We start from the raw sequence: 21,237 nt of genomic DNA, 5'->3' as shown, positions 1-21,237 counted from the left end.
AGACTGAGGCAGGAAGATCACAAGTTTGAGGCCAGCCTGGGCAACTTAGTGACTTGGTGAGATCCTGTCTCAAAATTAAAAAATAACAAAGGCCAAAGATGCGGTTTGGTGTGAAGACCCTGGGTTTAATCCCCAGGTCTGCAAAAAGAAAGCACACGTTAAGGTTTAGTGGTGAAACCTAAGAGATGGTCCTGGAAGGTGGGCTGAGCAACAGCTAGCTCATTGCTTCTATTTTCTTCCCTCCTGTTGATACCTTCTTAGTCATGACATTGTGAGGCTGTGCAGTACAAGCTTCAAGATAACAAAGACAGAAATGTGCTTTCCTTTGCTAGGCCCCAAGGTCCTCAGGGACCTTGTTAATTATGGGCCTTCAGCAGTACAGGGGGTAAAAGGCAGGCTGGTGAGGATTCAGAAACACGAGGAATGTTCTGGCTTTCCGGAAGGTCGACCAGCTGACATTTGTGGCTCTTCTAAGAATTTTGGGGTGAAAGGCAGCAGAGAAATGGAGCAAATGGCCAGGGAACTAAAAGTCTATGTGCTGAAAGACAGGTGAGTCAATAGGAAAGGTGGGAGCAGCAGACGCGTAGGGCCTCCCGCGGACACAGGTGGTGTCTGGAGAGAACTTTGTCCAGGTTAGCCAGGTTCCCTCCGTAGGTGCTCAAGGATGTTGAGGAGTGAGGATAAGTGTCCTTCTCTGTGGATGGTCTCACGCAACATGTGAGAGCTTGAGGAGAGGAGGCCACAGCACTTACTGGGAAAGGAAGATCACAGGAGTTGCCAGAAAGGCAGTTGCAAAGAGACGAAAAATATTTTACATTTCCTTTTGTTCGTTGTTTTATTTCTTTAGGAATTTAGCTTTCTAATCCGGGCTCGTTTACACAGAATCACTCTCGGTGTATCCTGGGGATACTTAGACCACATAGTGGAGCAGGCGGCCATATATTACTTCACACTTCCAAGCATCCATCTAGGGACCGCCTGTACCCCAGTGGCTTCTTTGCCCCGGAAGAGCCCTTACACGGCCTCTGCGTCCTGCTCCTGGCTGTAGGGAGCACGCTTTTGATTGCTGCCCTGGTTCTGATTGAGAAATGGCAGATTCTTGTGAAGACCTTAGTATTAAAAAGAGCAAAAGCTTTGGAGTCAAGCACAGCTTGATTGTGACCCCAATTTTCACACCTGTTAGCTGTGGGAGGGACATTGAGTGAGCTGTTTAACTTCCCTGTACCTTCTTGTGTCCCTTGTGAAGTAGGAACCCTACCCTCAAAGTGTGTTTGACAGCAACGGAGACGATCTCTCTCCAGTATCTGCCAAAGGGTGATTTCTCACCACACCCACTCCCACCAGCGTCTCAGTGACATTCAGCAACAGGCAGACCCACAGGGCGCACTTGACCCCCACTCTGCGGCAGCAGCCACGCAGTTGGGCGGGGGCCTCCCTGTCCGTGCCTGAGGCCCCAGCCCACAGCGCTCGTGAGCGTCTTGTCTCTTTCATGTTTTGATGAATTGGTTCCTGGCGCGAGAATTGCCAGTGTCCTCTCTCACCCCGGCTTTCTAGAAACTATGTCTATATTTAGCTGGTTGCCGAACCCTGTGCCCCTTCCTGAGCTGGGATATAACTGCCAGCCATCCAGAGGATGACAGGGTTGAGGCTCAGCGAGCAGCAGAGACATTGTGCTCCTGTGGAATCCCAAGGCTCTCGTTTCTCAAAACCAAACCCGCTCGGTGGCAATTAGCGCTGGGAGGAAAGTGGGGTCGGGTGTGGATCTTCAGGGCCAAACCCTGAGCCTGGGCTGAGCGGTCCGGCTGCCCTGACTCCTTGTGGGCAGAGACTAGATGACAGCCACGCGCATGGAAGTAGCCTCCGCAGGCAGCAGGACGGAAATGAATGTGCCTGCGAGCCACAGGACCGACTGCAGCCCAGCAAACGTTCTTACCGCACCACGAACACCGGCAGGCCAGCCCAGGGGACGGGGTCTGGTTCCGGGAAGAAGGTGGGACTGGCTGCTGGAGCCAGCGAGGAGCGCTCCGTGCCCGGATCACTGACCCCACGCTCAGAGCAGGGCGTCCGGCCTCCATCTTCCCAACCACCCTCTCTTTTGCTCTGGTAATGTTTGGAGAGTAGTAGAGAAGAGTTGGCTGCTGTATTTTAAAGTGTAGAGATTTAACGCTCCATAGTTTACAGGCTGCTTTCACGTTGCTCCAGTACTGTGAAGACACACGGCAGGGCCGGGGGCTGCGGGGCGAGGCGTGCGAAGGCCAAGGGCACAGGTTGCAGTCTTCCTCAGCTCCGGTGCCTGCCGTGCGCTGTCGTCCCCGGCTCCAGAAAGAGCTCCAGGCTTAATATTCTCCTCCTTCTCCATCTCACTGTCCTCCTCTCCTTTGTGATACTCTTGGGCTTCGTACTACTACTTGTAAATGAGAAGCAGAAAACTGGGGTGTTCCCCTGAGTATTTTCTTTCACTCCACCTCGGCATGTCTAGTCTTCTGGCCCCTGGCCTCATTAAGGACTCCTTCCTGCTCTCAGGTGAAGCTGGGCGGAGTGGCTCCTTCTGACATTTGGTGTGTGGAAGCCTGAAAGTTGGCTTCAGAGTTAAAACATGAGAAAGATTTAGAAAACAAATAAAAGATTTAGCAAACAAATAAAAGATAGCAAAGCACGAAAATATTGTTCCTGGCAACCTTATGGTTGGAGGACTTTCTCTCTGCCGTGAGGATCCAAGGCAGGGCCCCTAAAGCCCCAGGAAACACAGGTGGGCCCCTGAAGGCCTTGGACCTCCTCCTGGAGTCCCCGGAAGCTCTCGGCCCCAGCAGGGACTGGCGGAAGGTTTGGCTAGTGTCCCTGGCTGTGTCCCTCTTGGTGTCATAGCCTGGACACTTCACAGGAAAAGTCAGAGCCAGACAAGACAGTGGGTGGCTCTGAGGACAGAGCAGCCCCTCAGATGTGGGCAAGATGCCTGTTTATTAAAAAAAAAGGAAAAAGAAATGTGAGTTTGCTCTGAATTAGGAACTTCTGATCTTGAGCAGGTGAGGAGAGCCGTGGGCATGAGTGGTCGCAGGCGAAGGCTTGAGAGCCGCAGAGAAGGAGGGAAAGGCGTCAGGGAGGGGTGCCCAGCGACAACATCTTCCTGGTAACCCTGACAGCTCCCGAGGGCTTTCACACTCTGCTGTCTCTCTGGGAAGGACTTCCCTGCAGTAGAGGTGCAGACGTGAAAGCGAAAAGCTCCCTGCTGCCCTCAGTCTCTCCCGGGGCTGGGCTAGACTCGCCCCTGCCGGTCTGGCACTGCTCTACCTGCGCACACCTCCGCGTCTGCTGCTGCCCCCTTGAGTAATGAGGGTCATCCCAGGAGGGCACCAGACCAAGGCCCAAAACTAACACTGGCTCCTTGCTGCAGCACTCGGTCCCCCTTGGCTTTGAGCTGCCGGGGACTGTCTGCCTACAGCCTCCACGTACTGGGGATCTGGAGCTGAGCCTGGGACTGCTAGGGCTTCCAGACCCGAGGGCCTTTGCTGCTTGCTGAACAGCCCGAGTGATGAGTTCCTGAAGCTCCTCAGTCCCATGTCTCTGTGAGACGCGGGGCTCACACTGAGCACCCCTTGGGGCCGCTGTGAGTGTAAGAGTGTGGCTGCCTGCGGAGATACAGAGCCGCACTCTGGTCCCTGGCCCCCCTCTGAGCTTGTCACCTGTTGTCCCAAGCCCCACGCGTGTCCCACTGATCTTGAGTGACTTTTTACCAGGAATTGAGTTCACATCCGCATCCAAGTAGGGTGGCTTACTTGCTCCTCTCTGGAAGAAGAAGCAGTGGGCGGGGCCTTCGTCCCCGAGGCTTGGGCGGCTGCGCTCTTAGCAGCTCCTTGGCTAAGATGCTGCTACTCAAGCCACAGGGATTCTGCCACAGTCTTACACTGTCTGTCATCTTTCCCAGCTAACTCTTGCCATCTGCCCCAGGGAGAAAAGTGGGGCCTAACCTCGCTGGGGCTGAGAGGAGCACCAGGAGCCTCGAGGAAAGGACAATGAGAAGCTATAAAGGAGCCTCCTTTATGCACTTTCTGCATAGAGTCCATAACACAGTGCAAGAGAATGAGCAGCTGGGGAAATGAGCCATCCAGCTCAGATATGCGGGCAAGCGTGTGCACTTGTATAGTATGTGCGCTGTGCGTGCACACACGTACACACAGTTTTACACGGAATGGGGCAGCTGGGGCATTCTTCCTACCCCAAAACTCTTGTTACAGTTTTATCTTTTAGTTAGAGCGTGTTTACAGTCCGTGCAGTTTACAGTCATCTGGGCAGAAAGCCAGGGTCCAGCCTCAGGGCTGCCACTGCTCACCGGGCCTCTTCTCTCTCTGGACAGGCTGTCCGGGTGTCCGCAGAGACGGCTGGGGCTGTGAGCCCGTGTCCCCTTCTCTGTGTGCCTGTGCAGATGTCCGTCCTTGGGTCACAGGGATTCCAGTCACACGTCTCTGGGCTCTAGAGCACTAAAAGCAGAGACTAGCATGTTTGCCTTTAATTAAAAACCATCATGAGGACTACCCTGCAGATTTCAGGTTTTTTAAAGTTTTATGAGGAAAATTCACTTGCACGTTTCCCATGTAATTATAAAAAGGGAGGGGGCAGAGGACTGTAAAAGAGAGTGACAGCAAGGGCGGGAGCCAAGCAGGCCCTCACGGAGGAAGGGGCGGAGGGTGCACACGGCTGGGGCAGGGCGCGGCCCGGGGGCTGCAATGGGCCCGCATCCTCGGGGGAGAGGTGGAGACCTGGGACCTGGTGGAAACCGGGGCTAAGGAGCCGGAAGTCGGTGACCCAGCGCGGGGCGTGCGCTCTCTCGGCAGGCGGAGCATGAAGCGGAAGGCGCTGTTCACCTGTCCCTTCAACGGAGACTGTCGCATCACCAAAGACAACAGGCGCCACTGCCAGGCCTGCCGGCTCAAACGCTGCGTGGAGATTGGCATGATGAAGGAGTGTGAGTGACCGGGAGGGGCAGCGAGGCGGGCCGGACTGGGGTCACGGGGAGGCTTTGGTCTCCATACGCGCGTCTCGCCAGAGAGGGGTCCGTCCTCTGTGGCTCTGCACACCCTGCACCGGGGCTAGTGGAGGAGTAGGGCCAGCAGCCCGGGGCAAGGCTGCCGGAGCTGCTGGGTTAAATGCACCTAGGAACCCTGTTAGCCTGTCCTGTGCTTGTGCCTCAGACTCGAGGACGACCCCTCGGAGTTTGGGCTCCATGGAGGGAGGGTGAGATGGGCCCTGCCTCATGGCCCCCAGGCCGCAGACTTCCCCCAACATCCAGATTTGTTCCCCGGGAGGTGCTTCCTGGCGGAAAGGGTGATACTCGAGACTCCAGATCTGGGAGCTGGTGCCCAGGGGAAACCAGGGGGAGCGATCCTGTGCGAGGAAGCACCAGGGCTCTAGATGACCCTCAGGCCCTGTCTGGAGAAGAGGAGCAGCCTAGCAGATTTACAGGGGTTCTCTGACCCACCAGGAAAGACAAGCTCTGACTTTTGCATCTGAGCTCTAGTACAGCTATTTGCTGACCAGGGTAGCCACTGAATCCAGCAGACGCCGGAAGGGGCTCACCAGCCCTCCCTGGGCAGGGGCAAGGGAGCTGGGTCAGGCCCCTGAAGGAGCCCTCCACAGCTCGCCCTTGCCCAGCCCCCACCCGCACCCCTGCCTGCAGTGTGCATCTGAAGGCAGCCCAGCTCTAGGACGGTCCTGCTCTGCCAACCTGTGAACCTGAGGGGTCTCGGGAGGGGCCCAGAGGCGGGCCCCGGGAAGCCCCCTTGCTACGGGACGGTGTTAGGAAAGAGGGGAAAGACAGACGTCAGGTGTGTCAGGGACAGGAGAAAGTCGCAGCAAAGGTGTTAGGGGACGGGAAACGTCTTCCCTGATGGGAGTAAAAATCACGATTGCTGGGCAGCACAGGCAGAGCAGGGCCCTCACCGTGGGCTCCTCTTGGCCTTGACCGAGGCTCCTCGGCCCTGGTCCCAGCTCCCCAGCCAGCGAAGCGGCCCTGGGCGGAGTTCCCAGGCCCTTGCTCCTCCCCACCCCCACTGGAGCGTGCAGGCCTGGACCTGCCGAGTGATTCCACCAGGCTCTGCCCCGCCCCAGCTCCTGTGTTTATCCTGGGGAGAGCGACAGTGGCGAGGCCCAGAATCCGGGTGTCTTGTGGGCTGTGCACACGTTCTCAGGGAGCCTGCTCTGTGACCGCACTGGGTGGGCACAAAGGAGGCAAGCTCACCGTCTGCCCTGCTTCTGCTCCACATGGGGCTCCCTCCAGGCGGGGAGCCTGGGCCTCTAAGGCTCCAGCCATCCGAGAATGACCAGGGACTCCACAGTTGGGTCAGTGAGCACTGAACCAGGGCCACCCTTGTTGACACCCCAGGTGCCTCTGGCCTGTGTCTGGGGGGGGGTGTCCTGTTAACCAAGAAGAGGACGAACAGAGATCATTTGAGGCCCAGAAGAGGAAGACCTCAGAACTGTGGTCAGAGAACAACTTGGTGGCCGAGCAGGGACTAGAGTTCAACTCCTGTCGCCCTCTTAGCTTCTCTGGGTCCCATAAGGAGCAAGATATCCACGGTGACGGGGCACCAGCAGGCCCCAGGGGCTGAATCAGGGGCCCCTGCCCCAGGAGTGCCACACTGCATGGTGGCACCATCGTCCAGAAGTCAGCTTGATGCCTCAGACTGACCCTACTCCCGGGGAATCCCCGACCCATCCTGCCCACCTGCTCCCGTGAGCGGTACAGGGAGCTGTGCTGAGCTGTGGGCGGGCGGCACTGGGCCCAGAGCTCCCATTAGAACAAACCATGGGGCCAGCACAAAGCCACTGCTTTCTGCTGCCCCAGAGGCAGGCTGTCCCGGAAGAGAGGCAGCTCCTGCCCGAGTTATTAGCACAGTCTTGTGTGTCTGGGCCTGGAATGCTGCCCACGGGTCCCCTGTGCTGGCTCCTGTCCCCAAGGCCTAACGGCTCCCGAGAGGGTCAAGTGTCTGAACATTTGTAAAGCTATGGGGAAGGATCTAAACACCCAGGGTTCCCAGGGGGAAAGGGACAGGGATGAGCAGTACCTGCTGACCGCCTGCTGTGTGCCAGACGCTGTGTCAAGTATGTGCACTTTCTTCTTAAGTTCTCACAGCAGTCTCAAATCTGTAAATACTTCGGTTTTCTTAGTAGCTAAGGGAGCGGGAAGGAATTGAAGCATGAGGCCTCAGGGCTAATAAGATGCCAGCGCTCACTGTCACATAGGTCTGTCTTCCAAAGGCCAGGCCTGTGGGCTCTACCCCAGGGTCCCCTCTCAGGAGCTCTCTAGGGCTCAGACTCACTCCACTGTACATTTCTAGGCACTGCCTGGGGCCCTACGGAATGAGCTAAAGACTGTCCCCACAAAGAGCCTGTCTTCAAACCCAAGACAGCCCATGGCTGAGCTCTCGCCTCTTGCTTATTCTATACCGTCCTGCACAGAACCACCTGTTGTGTAAACTTCAGTGTTTTTACATATGTAGGTCTTTTCTCTCCAGTTTAGCACAGCACCTGACACATAGGAGGTGCTCCATACATACGCCGTGAATGAGTGAATATGAGCGTCCCACTGGGCTTCTGTCTCCATGTTGTCACTGGCCTACGGAGAGCAGCAGGACTATCCCAACCTGATACTGCCCAAGTCATTCATTAGGAAAAAAATGTTATGTCCTCTTCCTGGTTGTCCCTTGGCTGCCACTGGCATCGTGAAATGTTTTTATTTATTTATTTATTTATTTATTTGTCTTTTTGAGACAAGGTCTCGCTATGCAGTTCAGGCTGGCCTTGAGCTCACTTTGTAGCCCAGGCTGGTCTCGAACTCATAGCGATCCTCCTGCCTCAGCCTCCCTAGTGCTGGGATTACAGGCATGCACCACCACACCCCGTGTGAAATGTTTTTAAGTTGCTCACGTCTATAGATCTTCACTCCAATGTGACTCTCGGCATCATTAGACTGGAACATGTCTTGCATGGGAATAACTTGGACAAAACCATTTCCCACCTAGCAAGGAGCTTAGAAGGAAGCCGGGGAGGCTGTTGAGCAGTGAATAGCTTTCACCGTCTCTGGGTACCGAAGCTCACACACTTCCTTCAGTGGGAAGCACATCAAACCCTTAGCTCTTGATGGGTGCAATGGATCATGTGCACCTGTCATCCCACCCACTTGGGAGGCTGAGGCAGGAGGATCAAAAGTTTGAGGCTCGCCTCAAACACTGAGTGAGACCCTGTCTCAAAATAAAAAATAAAAAGGGCCAGAAAAGCTCGGTGCTGGGTTCAATCCCCAGTACTCAAAAACCAAAAGAGTAAATCCTCTTAGCTTATTCTAGGTCAGTGGCTTTTCACTTCAAACTGTGTGTCTTCCTACAAGACCTCAGTTATTTGAGAAGTAATTGAAAAGTTCCTGTGAAATTAACACCTTTACACAAATTATCTCATAAAATCATAGCAGCATCTGCATGTGCGTGAGACTGGAGGCTTCCCGCCCCAGCAATGCACAGTGCTGCCCGGGGGGCCTTCGGCTTCCCTCTAGTGGCCCCCAGGGCTTGGGGATGGTGCTGGACGCAAGGGATAGGAAGACGGGTGTTGTAAGTTTAACTCTGCATCGTCTTCGTCTTCTTAGAGTGAGTCGTTGACAAGTCTCGCTGCTTTATTCAGCTCTCACACTCCTCGGGTGGACTGGAACACCCTGGGTGTCAGGTCCCGTGGCTGAGAGCCAGAGTCCCAGGCGCAGTCACAGCTAGCTTGTTAATCCGACGCAGGTTGGGGCTGTGGTTGGAGCCACTGACTCCAGAACCGGCCTGCCGGGTCTACCATTCATTAGCCATGTGACTTTGAGCACAGTGTGTAGCTTCTCCAGACCTCAGTTCCTCATCTGCAAAATGGGAATAATAATAGCTCCTGCCTTAAAAAGTTATTACAAGGACAAAACAGATGTGAGTTGATGTATAAAGAGCACTTAAAAGTGTGTCTGGTACATTTTTTAAAAAACCGTATGTTATCCATTGTTATTATCTTTTTATTCCACCAAGCTTGATCGCCAGGACCTCTGTCTCCTAACAGAGCAGGGGTCGCTCTTAAGAGGATGCAGGCACACTTCAGAGCCGGGCACCAGCAGCAAGAGATGACTTTGTGTGCCACGCCAGAGGGTCGGAGCCTGGACACTGGGAGAAGTAGCGGAGGGACTGCAAAGCTTGACTCTGAGCTCTTACCTGGCCCGCGAAGTGCAGTGATTATTCAGACGGTGCCTCTGGCTCAGGGAGAAAAGGTCATGGGGTGTTCCGGGTGTTGCGTTAGGTGATAGTCTGTCTTGCAAGTATTTCAGTCACAATTACTTAGGTGAAAGAAGTACACTTTGCTCAGCTCCCCAGTGGCCTGGCGTGCTGTGTGTGTCACACGGGACGTGGCAGAGTGCAGGTGGCTTGGGGTGCGCCTCACTGTCCTTCCCGGAACCCAGGAAAATGGCTTGCACACTGGGTGCGAGCTGTTTGCTGTGTTTATGGCGCAGACTACCCAGCAAACACCATAGCCAGGCAGCCCCAAGCTGCTTAGACTCGAAGGCAGGGCCCTCCCTTCAGTGCTCTGCGGTATGACGAAGGCAGTCTTGGACTCCATAGGTTCTCTCTGTAAGCATTCACCGAAACCTGTTCCAACCGCAAGTCTTGGGGACTAGAAGGCAATCAGGTGCCACTGTGTGCGGGAGAGAGCACGCACCGGGCACCGGAAACAAGAGCTTGGCGCGGCTCAGGCGATCAAGAAAGGCTTTGTGGCAGAAGGTGGTGAGCTGGGCACCCAGGGCGGGATGGAGCTCACAGCCCTCGAGGAGAGACACCCCAGCGCTCAGGCCCGGGTAGAAAGGCAGTGGCAAGTGTGAGCAGGCCATGCTCACGAGCCAGCCGTGCCAACCAGCCTGGAGCAGGAGCTGTGCCCAGAGGAGCGGAGGTGAGACTAGAAAGTTAGGAAGGAGCCGAAGCCTGGGCAGCCTGGACTTTGGCTTGGACGCAGTAAGCAGCACGGGGCCGGCCAAAGTGCCTAAGCAGGAGAGTCACGTCACAGAACACGGGAGGGCACTGAAGCCCACTCGGCTGAGCACGCCGCCTGTGGACGTCCTTGATGCGACTGGCAGAGCCTGGGCTCCCTAGCCCTCCACCCCTCTGACAAGCAAAGGACCCGATGCCTCACCCGGCCCCTGCGAGGTCGGGGCCTTCACCTTCGTGGCCTGCGGTGTTCCCAGGTCTCCCCCACCTTGCCTGACCTCTTGGGGTCTGAGCAGACACCCTCTGTGGGAGGAGGCTTGGCAGTTCTTTGGGAGGGTGAGTCACCCCCATGGGCGTGGCCTCCTCCCAGCCCTCCTCTTGGTATGCCTTACCTCAGCTGCTCAGGGAGCGCTCCGCCTTCGCCAGGGCTTCTCCTTGCCGCCATGCCTGTGGGCCCAGTTGTCCCCCACACACACACACACCCCGTAGGCCCTTCTTCACCCGCTTCTCCAGGCCTTCTCCCACCAAGGGAGCTGCGCCAGCGCCTTTCTCAGAGCCTGGAGCCCACCCACTTTGGGGTTCTGGTTCGTGTCCCTGCTCTTGTGAAACGCCCCAGCTGTGGGCAGAAGCCCTGGCAGCTCCAACACAGAGCAAGTAGCTACAGGCTGAGGGCCTCAGTGCCCACTCCCGTCAGCACTGTGCGAACCCTGGCCGGGAGGTCTGTTTGCCCGGCCGCCGTGCCAGGCTTCCCCATACCATCCCCGCCCCGGGCAGCTGCCCAGAGCAGCACAGCAGAAGCCCCTGCGCAAGCCCACGTGGCAGAGGGTGTCCCATAACGGGACACCGGGTAGCGACGGGGAGCAGGCATTCCAGGTTAGCTCCGCAGGCGTCGGGCTTCAGGCTCTCCGAGAGGGCTCCGTTCCTGCAGCCGAAATTTCCAGACCGGACAGGCCAGAGGAGGGTTGTTGTGCAGAGAACCAGAGGCAAAGTCCGTCTGTGCTGGCCAGAGACACCTGGGTTCCATGTTGGGAAACTGCGCCCCCTACCTTCCAGCACCGCAGTGACACACAGCTGCCCCCACTCCTGCTGTTCCCTGAAGTCCAGGCAGAATCACGGACGCTGGTGGCGCCCAGGGGGAGGGAGAGGACTAAGGTTTAGTGAGCGTCTGCGCTGGGCCAGGCACCACCCAGCTCCCCCAACAGTGTGCTAGGAAGGAGGGGTTGTCATGCTCTGCTCGCGCGCACACGCACACACACGCACACACAGCGCATGCATGCGCACACATGCACACAAATATTTTATGGAGGGAGAAACAAGAAGCATACCTCAGAGGAGATGATAGGATCCAAACTTCTCATTTGATTAATGAGACAACAAACACCCAGAAAAGTTTGAATAGCTCGCCCCATGTCCCGCAGCTTGTTTGTTTATTTTTGTCGTACTGGGGATTGAAGCCAGGGTCTCGCACATGCTGGCCAAGCAGTCTACATGCCCAGGCCCTTTTATTTTGTCTTGAGACAGGGTCTTGCTCAGTTGACCAAACTGGGCTGAAACTCGGGCTTCCCGCGCCTGGGTCTCCTGAGTAGCTAGTGTTACGGTGTTTGCCATCACACCTGGCCCCGAAGCTTATTCTTGAGAATGCAGACTCCAGTGTCAGGCCACCGGCCTCTCAATCCTATTTTCCTCTAGCTGGGTGTGGAGTGGCCCTTAGCAGCAGGGCCTCTAGGGCGCCCCACGGGCAAGACAGCCAGCGCCTGCCCTGCTAGTCTGGCCTGGCTGGAGTTAGGTGCCTGGAGGCGAGGCATGCCGGCCCTCCCAACTCCCCTTCCCCGACCCGCAGTCATCCTGACCGACGAAGAGGTGCAGCGCAAGCGCGAGATGATCCTGAAGCGCAAGGAGGAGGAGGCCCTGAGGGACAGCCTGCGGCCCAAGCTGTCCGAGGAGCAGCAGCACATCATCAGCACCCTGCTCGAGGCCCACCACAAGACCTACGACCCCACCTACGCCGACTTCAGCCACTTTCGGGTAGGCAACCCGCTGGCGGCGGGGCGCGGGAATGGAGGGCCAGGGGCGGGGACGTGGGGAGCCTCCTACTCCCTTGCTCTCCTCCAAGCTATTCCCATTAGAGGTCAAGCCCAAGACAGGCAGGGAGCCTGAACAGCGCGGGTGTCTGAGACCCTATGTTTCCCTCCCAGCCGCCAATCCGACAAAATGGAGAGAGCCTTTTTCTGCAGCACTCATCCAGCTTCTCCAGGAACTCCTCCTCCTCTGGCTCGGATCTCTACAACGCCTCTCTAGGTGAGCCAGGGTCCCGCCACCCCTGAGTGCAGGAACCACCCCACTGCCCTCAGGCTGCCCTGCTGGTGGGCGGAGGCAGGGAACTCCCCAAGGAGAGCGGCATTTGTGTACCCGGGCCGGGCAGGGTGCTCAGAAAAGCCACTGTTTCCCACAACGGGGCCAACTTGCAGGGCAGGCCGGGGACAAGGCCGCTCAGGGGTTGCGGTGCTGCGGGCCCGGCCTCCTCTGCTAACCCCAGGCTCCTTCTGCTGGGCCAGGCTCTGGTTCCCTCCCTGGGGACACCCGGTTCCTTTCAATGGGCCTGGACACTTTGGGGGGCGGAACCGGAGTGGGAAGGAGGATGTGCAGGTCTGTTGCCCAACCCTGGGACCTGCCCCCTCCAGCTCATCTGCGCGTCTGGATGGAGCGTGCCTCCCTGCTTGCGGCCCTTTTATGTCTTCTGCGTCATCGTCCTGCCTCACCCTCCTCCTGCGCTTGTCCTTTCTCCCGCGACCTCTCACCCAAGCCTGGGGTCCCCCGTGGAGGACCTGCCCGAGAGCAGAGTAGAAACCCTTCCTCCCTCCGGGCAGCTGCAGCCCTTAGTAGGGTACTTCCAGGCCCAGTCTGTGCCTAGACCCAGGGGGGGGGGGGGCCCGGCGCCGGCTGACGGGGGGGGCAGCGAGAGCAGGTGTGCCTACTCGCCGGGAGTGACAGGAGGAAGGTGGCAAGCACTGACCAGAGACTGCCAGGCCCTGCCAGGCCGCACCTTACAGGGACTGTGCCACGTGTACATTCTGCTTTTTTCACCAAATGGCACATTCACCTGTATCAGGGAGGGTCAGTCTGTGTAAGATACACATTGATCTCTAGTTCAGCTTTTAGTAATCATCCCATAGATTAATAATCATCAGTTAGCGTCCCCTAGGTCAGTTGCCTTGAGGTGGAGGTGAGGCTCACCCCCACCAATGGGATGTTCAATATAGCATATATTTATTTAAAATTTCAGGGCCGGGGATACAGTTCAGCGGCACGAGCACCTGCCTGGCAAGTGCAAAGTCCTGAGTTTGATTCCTGGACCAAAAAAAAAAAAAAAAAACCAAGTTCAAATTTGTAATTAAAAAAATAGTTTACAAAGGTAATACACATTCATCATAGAAAATTTAAATTTATATACCAATAAATTTTTTACCTGTACTTTTTTTTTTTTTTTTTTTTTTGGTACCGGTAACCAAACTCACGACCTTGCAGTTGCCAGGCAGGCGCTGTGCCACTGAGCTAAATCCCCAGCGCCACCTATAAATTTTATTATATAATCTTTAATCTTACTGCCCAAAGAAAATTACTGTTAACACTATGGCATTAATTCATCTTTTTATAATAACACACACACACATATATATATATATTCAGAAATCAGTTTTTGATATATAGTCTAATGACTTGCCATTTTTCTCTTACTAATATATTGTATCGTATCTCCATGTCATTTAGTATGCATCTAGGATAGTTTTGAAGGCTGCATAGTATTCTGAGATATAATAAAACCAATGAATCCCCTACCATTGAATATCTAGTTTGTTTTTCAGCTGTTTAGTAAGATAATACTTTGCTTGCAGGTAATTTTTTTTTTCCTTATGTTGAATTAACAGAAATGGGATTACTGGTCAAAGGTTACATATAACTGTAGGCTTTTGACCCCTCAGGTCAAATAGCTTTTCAGATTACCTGCTCAGACTTAGAATTTCTGTAGCATGTGAGCATGGCGCAAGTATCGCCTAATTTCCTGTATCTTTGCAAATCCTGGCGTCACCATTTAGCCATGTTGTTTCAGCTGTAGGTGAAGCATGTGGACGTTCTCCTCTGTAGTTCTTTGACCGCAGGGGAGGTCCCAAGTTCATTTTTGGTTAAGATCATTAGGAGCAACACGTGGACCAGCACAGCCGGGTTCCGGGAAGACTGACTTCTCCCAGCACCTCTGGCTCTTTGATTTTGACCGCTCCACGCTGCTGAAATAAGCGACTGGGCGAGACCCGGAAGCCGGAGTGTGTACAGTGACCTTAGAGGAAGGCTGTCGCTGTGGCTGTGCAGCGCGGACGCACTGGGTCCCCACAGGCCCGGGCGGGGGAGGCCTGGTCTGCGCATTCTTACGCGATTTCTTCTCTCCCCTCAGCCTCCCCGGACATGATGGAGCCTTCCAGCCTCTCCTGCCTGGACCTGAATACAGAAGAAGACTTCGACGACTCTTCCGTGGCTCTGGACCTGTCCCAGCTCTCCATGCTGCCTCACCTGGCTGACCTGGTCAGTTACAGCATCCAGAAGGTCATCGGCTTTGCCAAAATGATCCCAGGCTTCAGGTGAGACGCTCCTGCAGTGTCTTGGAACAGTCAGGACCCTATAGTGGGCTAGAAAAGGGCTTGGAAATGAATCCGTTGCTTCCCCCGGAGACTCAGGCCCCAGCCCACGCTGGGAATCTGTGTTTCACGGCGTGTAGCCTTCCGGTGCCACTCTGGGAGCTTGCCCTGGAGAGCTGTTCCATCCCCCAGTGTCCGCTCCAGTGAGTGTGACTCTAACCCTCTCCTTGCCTTTTAATTCCAACCTACAGTATCGTATTGCCCCTTCACTCGGGCCTGTGCCCGGGAGGGACTGATAGAGAGCAGAAAGCACAGGACTTGCAGACTTGTGAAATGTCTAGGAATCGTAGAGGGAGGCAGGTCCACCGGCAAATATGACCTGCTCATCCTTCATCCAAATTTATATTAGAAGGTCATTTCTCAATCATACTAAGTCCTTTTGCAAAAAGTACTGCACAAATAGATCAGTAAGAGTTCTAGTAGGATAGGAATCCTCCTTCATAGAAGATTCATATACATTTTTTATTCACTCCTGTTTTATTGTTTTAATAATAATAGCATGTACAACACTTATACTTTAATTCATGTGAAGTATTAAAACAATAGTCTTAATTGCCTTTAGTAGATATATTGAGAGAGGGGTATATGTATATTTATGTATATTTTTATCCTCATTCTTTCCAAAAATTTACTGGGGACATTGCCATAAATTGTACACACAATGTGGTTGAGAATGAAAAGAAATAAATCAGGGCCGGGGATATAGCTCAGCGGCACAAGCACCTGCCTGGCAAGCACAAGGCCCTGAGTTTGATCCCTGGTACCAAAAAAAAAAAAAAAAAAAAGAAGAAAGAAAAAAAAGAAATAAATTAGTACAGGTGTCGGACAATTTTCTTATCATCACAAGCAATAGCGATAGTTACAGCAGAAATGGCAGAATATTCTGTGGCAATGCTCAGGCTCAGTGCTAGCGTCCTGGGAGCTGGAAAACTACTTAATGTTGGCCGGCTCTGGGTAAAAACCGATATGAGGTGCCATCTACTGTTTTATGGGCCCCTCTGCCGTGCAGAGAAGCCACCATTACTGTCTAAGCAGCCACTTTGCCAGGCCGAGGACAGTAACTCACAGCGTCACTCTGCGAGCGGGCCCTGAAGAGCTGCTCCACCCCACACTCCGGAAGCCGGAATGAAAGCACTTCCCAGTTTGTTCCTTCCCTGACAGCTGTGCGTAGTTTTACGTCGCAAACTCTGTGGGGTGAATGTGAGAATTATGGGGAAGAGAAACAGCAAATGGGCAGAACCGTGTTTTGGTCGCCGGAATGGAGTAAGGGCCAGCCCGGTGGTCAGGCGGGGGCGAGGGCCTGGGCTCCAGCGTTGCGCTGGGCCTGGTTTTCCCTGCCGGAGCCTTCCCTTGGAGCCGTCGTACGTTCTGTGGAGCACGCAGTCCAACCCCCTCCCCCACACTCTGCGTTACTGTTTGCAGCCCTTGTCTTCCAAAGTCTTGTTTTGTGTAAACAGCTAGAGAAAAAACACTTCAAGGTGCCGAAGTCTGCGCTGTAGCACCTGGCTTCGGTTTGATCCAAGGAGCAATGCCTGTCTGGGCGGAGGCCTCTCGCTCTGCTCGGGTGCTGGACAACTGGCCTGGGCCTCTGCAGATGCAAGTGTGCTGGTTCTAAGTAGTGGCTAGGATTGCACATGAGGGCAAATGGTCCTGAGAAGCAATTCCTCCTTAAACCAGATCTCGGCAACACTGCCCCCTTCACAAAGACCTCTGACGTCCATTTTTCTCCCCTGCCCTTGATCCCTGGCTCTTTTTTTTTTTTGGTTTTTTTCCGGTACCGGGAATCAAACTCACGACCTTGTGCTTGCCAGGCAGGTGCTGTGCCGCTGAGCTAAATCCCCAGCCCGATCCCTGGCTCTTACCTTACCTGCAGTTTTTCTCCCCAAGCCTGAGCAGAAGTCTGCACCCTTCCTTTACTTTCAAGCCTCTTTTTTTTTTGGTACCTAGAGTCAAACTCAGGACCTCACACTTGCCAGGCAGGCGCTGTGCCGCTGAGCTGTATCCCTGGGCCCTCAAGCCTCGTTTCCCCCCGGGTCTGCTGGTCCTGCTCTGACGCAGTGGGTGCACGTTACAGGCGATGGAGCTGCCCCGCTATGGTGCAAGTGGGTCAAAACAATCCCAAACACCCCGGGGTTGGTTTCTCTCCTCCAGCTTGACTTGAGAAATCCCAGAGCAGGTAAAAATGAAGCAGATCTTGATAAGAGTGCTTGGGGGACACTGACGGGGACACTGCCGGGACGGAGGGGTACAGGAGCCACGGCCGGGGGCCAGACGGGGCCGACGCAGACGCTCTCCTGTCCTGCTGGTTTCCACACTGAGGGGTTCTGTTTTCCCAAGAAGCAGAACGGCGGCTGTGTCCTGGGTGGCTTTGATCTTGCTGCCTGTCAGCGGCGGCGGGCGTGGGGAAGGCGGGATGAGGCTTCTGTGTGGGTGCCCGGCTGGGTGGGCTGTTCTGGGTGAGGACTGCCCTGCGGATCGGCCTTGGCCCACTGCCTCCTCTCCCCGCCTGTCCCCCACCCTCCCGCTTGCCTCGCCAGCCCCTCTGCATGCTGGTGCTGAGACAGATGCATGAGGACCTGGTGTCAGGGGCATGTGGAGGACGGCATGGAGAAGCCAAGCGCCCCTGGCCTCGCTGCCACCTGAGGCCCGCAGAGAACCCGGCCGCACCAGCAGGGCCTGCTCAGTGGGCTGAACGCCTCCAGGCTCGCTGCCGCTGCCATGTCCAGCGACCCTTCCAGAGCCACAGCCAGGGTCACAGGGCTTCTTTCGTTGGTTCTCTGTCCTCCACATTTCTTCGTTTATTTCTGCATCCGACCAGCGGCTTTCTTACGCAAACTCTGAGGGATAAAAGTCGACTGGGACCCAGTCCCTAGCCGGCAGGGATTCTGTGTCTGATGGGAGAAATAAACGTGAACCCGGAGCCACAGAGAGGGGAGGCCTGCTAGGCCACGGGGAGCCCCAGCCGGGAGGGGTGCAGCTCCACCCACGGGGTGGGGAAGTTGGGCCGGCACATCTCCTGTGGCCAGGACGTGATGACGGCAAGGCCTGGGCAGCGCGTGGCTCAGGGCAGAGGCCCAGACGGGCCCGTCACCACAGAACAGGCCTTCTCACTGGTTTGCCCTATGGCTCCATGTCTACGTCCGCCCAGCGCCATCCCTGGCCTAGCTGCCAGCAGCGCTTAGAAAGTCCCTTATGTCCCGGCTGTGGCAGGAATGTGAGGTTGCTGTTTGCCTCCTGGGTGACAGTAAGCAGTGATCTCACTGAGCTCTCTCCGGGCGCCATGGACCCAGGGGATATTTGTTCACTTACGACCATCCGTCCTGAGTCAGGCACTGGGCAAAGGGCTATGTGCAAACGTATTCCCCACAGAATTGCCTACGAGAGGAAAAATTAAGGCTGGGCATGATGACATACACCTGTAACCCCAGCACTCAGGAGGCTGAGGCAGGAAGATCACTGCAAGTTTGAAGCCAGCCTAGGCTACGTAGGGAATTCAATAGAACTATATAGATCTACATGAGATCCTGTCTCAAACCTCCCTCCAAAAAAAGGGCAAACATTAGAAGCAACCAAATGTCCTAAAACAGGTAAATGGGAGACTGATTCATTAACTTGTAGTTTGCTGATATAACATTGTACATATTTAGAACCAAGGAAAAGAATTATTAGTGAGCCGTGCATGTGGCATATGCCAGAAATCCTAGTGAGTTGGGAGGCTGAGGCAGGAGAATCACAAGTCTGAGGCCAGCTGGGGCAGTTTTGTGAGACTCTGTCTCAAAATTTTAAAAAAGTAAAAAAGGGCTGGGGTAGCTCAGAGGGAGAGCACCCCCGAGTTCAATCCCCAGTGCCCAGAAAAAAGCTTAATGCTGTAGAAAGATGGGGAGTGTGATACAGAATTAGTATAAACAGTTATGTTAGGAACAGTTTCTGTTTGCATAGAAAAAAGGAAGGAAATGCACCAAGATGTAAACCGTGGCTAGAAGCAATTTTTATTTGCTTTTATATTTGTCTTTGTTTTCCGAAGATTTAATAACAAATGTTCTACTTACTGACTCTGAACCCAGATGGAGGTGGCCTTGGTTTTTCTTTTTCAAATGTGGGCTGAGCACCAAGTAAAAAGTGATGGGGCGGTGGGAAGTTTTGAACCCACGTCACTGGACTGTCCGCCCTGAGGAACGTGAAAAAAGGGTGCAGAGGTTCTGTTTAAAAAGTCAAGCCCTTTAGCCACGATTAAAGGCAAGTCTCCCGGCTGGCGGAGAGTCCGCTTCCGTGCGCCTTCAGAGTGCAGAACTACAGCAGCGGGCGGTGCATCGGCAAGGGGCCGCTAGCACGGAGCTTCCTAACAGCCTGCCGCCCGGAGAGCCGGCAGAGGCCGCCCGGAGCCCTGTGGGGTCAGGCCAAGGGAGGAGGCTGCCTGATGGTCCGTGGAGGGGCCTCCCGCCCCCGGCGCCGTGTGACTTCTCAGCCCACACCCTTTCTGCCCACCCCAGCCGTGCCGCCTTCCCATCCCGCCATCTCTCACCCAGGACACAGAACCCCCGTTATTTACGGTCTGCTTCCTGTGGTTGTGTCCGAAAGCGCAGCGTGGAGAGGACGACAGTCTGCGTACAGGACACCCGGGAGAGCCAGGTCGGGAAGAGACAGGGAGAAAAGCCAGTGATCTCTGGGCCCTGCTTCTTCCGGGCTGTTGTTGACACAGCCTGGCACGTAACTCGGAACCGTGGAGTAGCCGGCCCTGTCATCACATTGGCACGAACTTGTTGGTTCTCTTGTGTTCACCGCTCAGGAGCAGCGTATGGGCAACAGCAAAGTGACTGAGAGTTCGGCCCGCAAGTGCCTTAAAGTAGGAGTCAGAGCCAAGCGCATGAAGAACAGAGCTGGGGGGATGGTCCGGAAGAGCACAGTGAGACACAGGGGGTCGTCGGGAAATCCAGCGGCGAAGTTTTCTATGGGAAAGACAGCTTGGAGCCGTACAGACAGTCTGGCTTTACCCTGGGCTGTCCAAATCAGTGAGGGCTTCTGGGCCCAAGAGTGACATCTACCTGTAACAGCGGTAGGAAAGATGAGAGACGTGAACAACCTGAGCCTAGATTCTAGGAGGGAGCTATTAGAAGATAAAGGGGCCTTGGCCCCGAGCAGTCCTGGTGGCTACAGGAGGCGGGACAAGGCTCCAGAGGGGACCTGGGGCAGAGCCAGCTGAGAATCACGGAGGCCAGAGGAAGACAGGAACGGAAAAGTGAGCGTGGCTGAAGGTCACTGGGGCCGAGCGCCCTACCCAAGCCACCACGTGGGAGCGCCCGGGTCTTCCCGGACCCAGCGGCTCTGGCTGCTTGACTGCTGGGTTTCCTTGTCTTCATGTCTGAGCTACTTCACTGCTCACCTTGGCGTGTGACCAGTCTTGAGTTGTTCTCCCTCAGAGGAGTACTCTTGTCCATCAGTACCAGGCTGCAGACTCCCAGGCGGAGGGCAGGGCACAGGCTGGGCACCTTCAGGGTACACTTGTCAAAACACAGACTTGACTTGTGTGACGTGAAGGTCTCCATTCACAGTAATCTGACCTCTCCCCGGCCCCGCTCCCTGGCAGGGATCTCACCTCCGAGGACCAGATCGTGCTGCTGAAGTCCAGTGCCATTGAGGTCATTATGCTGCGCTCCAACCAGTCCTTCACCATGGATGACATGTCCTGGGACTGCGGCAACCAAGACTACAAGTACAGCGTCACTGATGTGACCAACGGTGTGCTGGACTCCACCCCCAGCATCTGGATCCTCCCATGGGGTCTTGGGTCCCAATCGGGCATGCGGGAGGGGCTGGGCAACAACGGGGTGAGCAGGGCCAGGGGTTGGAGGCGGGCACAGCTCCTCGGGTTGGCATCTGACTGTTCTGTCTCACAGCTGGACACACGCTGGAGCTGATTGAGCCCCTCATCAAGTTCCAGATGGGGCTGAAGAAGCTGAACTTGCACGAGGAGGAGCACGTCCTGCTCATGGCTATCTGCATTGTCTCCCCAGGTACGGAGCCAGCAGTGAGGAACTCGGGCCTGGAAAGTGAGGAATGTGGGGCACAAAGGCCTCCTGAGGCCGGGGGGTGTCTGGAGGGAGCTGTGCGGAGAAGGAGCGGCAAGGGAGGAGACACCCACTTCGCTGCTTTCGCACCACCCTTACTCTGTGTGGATATTGAGGGGTCCCTCGCTTCCCTCGCTGCCCTTGGCTTTGCCTTACGGAGATGACAGGTGATGCATAGGGCTGTGTGGAACCAGATAACAGGGTCCCACGACCTCCACAGAGCTCCCTAGGTCCTAACACTCAGGCTCTGCTGTTGCATGAACTGAGCTCAATTTTCCTGTCACTTAAAGTTCCTCGGAGGTAGGGGGTGCAACCCTGGGCGTGATGGAGGTTCTGCCTGGACAGTTGGATTGATTTTGGGGGCAATGTGCTTTGACCGTTGACCTCGTCTGCTTGTTAGGGGTGGGAAGAGGGAGAAAAGGCTGAGGAAGAAGTTATGTAGCCTAAGGGGATGTCACCTCGATGGTGATGAAGCCCAAAGGGGCGTCCTTGCCTCGGCGT

General features: G+C 55.3%; 1 protein-coding gene across 4 annotated transcripts in view; it reads left to right on the top strand.

Annotated features, from left to right (window-relative positions):
- Vdr (vitamin D (1,25- dihydroxyvitamin D3) receptor) overlaps positions 1–21,237 on the top strand; it is a 52,328-nt gene that overhangs the window by 27,040 nt on the left and 4,051 nt on the right. For all 4 annotated transcript variants that reach the window (XM_005406625.2, XM_005406624.1, XM_013505722.1 and 1 more), the window contains 6 exons: positions 4,830–4,960; positions 11,824–12,008; positions 12,179–12,281; positions 14,431–14,614; positions 20,256–20,407; positions 20,566–20,682. In XM_005406625.2, the coding sequence (XP_005406682.1) occupies positions 4,830–4,960; positions 11,824–12,008; positions 12,179–12,281; positions 14,431–14,614; positions 20,256–20,407; positions 20,566–20,682 (872 nt within the window). The remainder of the gene's footprint in view (positions 1–4,829; positions 4,961–11,823; positions 12,009–12,178; positions 12,282–14,430; positions 14,615–20,255; positions 20,408–20,565; positions 20,683–21,237) is intronic.

This window comes from Chinchilla lanigera, unplaced genomic scaffold (genome assembly GCF_000276665.1).
Source record: "Chinchilla lanigera isolate Chin_1 unplaced genomic scaffold, ChiLan1.0 scaffold00099, whole genome shotgun sequence".
Classification (NCBI taxonomy): domain Eukaryota; kingdom Metazoa; phylum Chordata; class Mammalia; order Rodentia; family Chinchillidae; genus Chinchilla; species Chinchilla lanigera.
The sequence above is the reverse complement of the archived record's forward strand: the minus strand, read 5'-3'. Positions and strand labels throughout refer to the sequence as shown.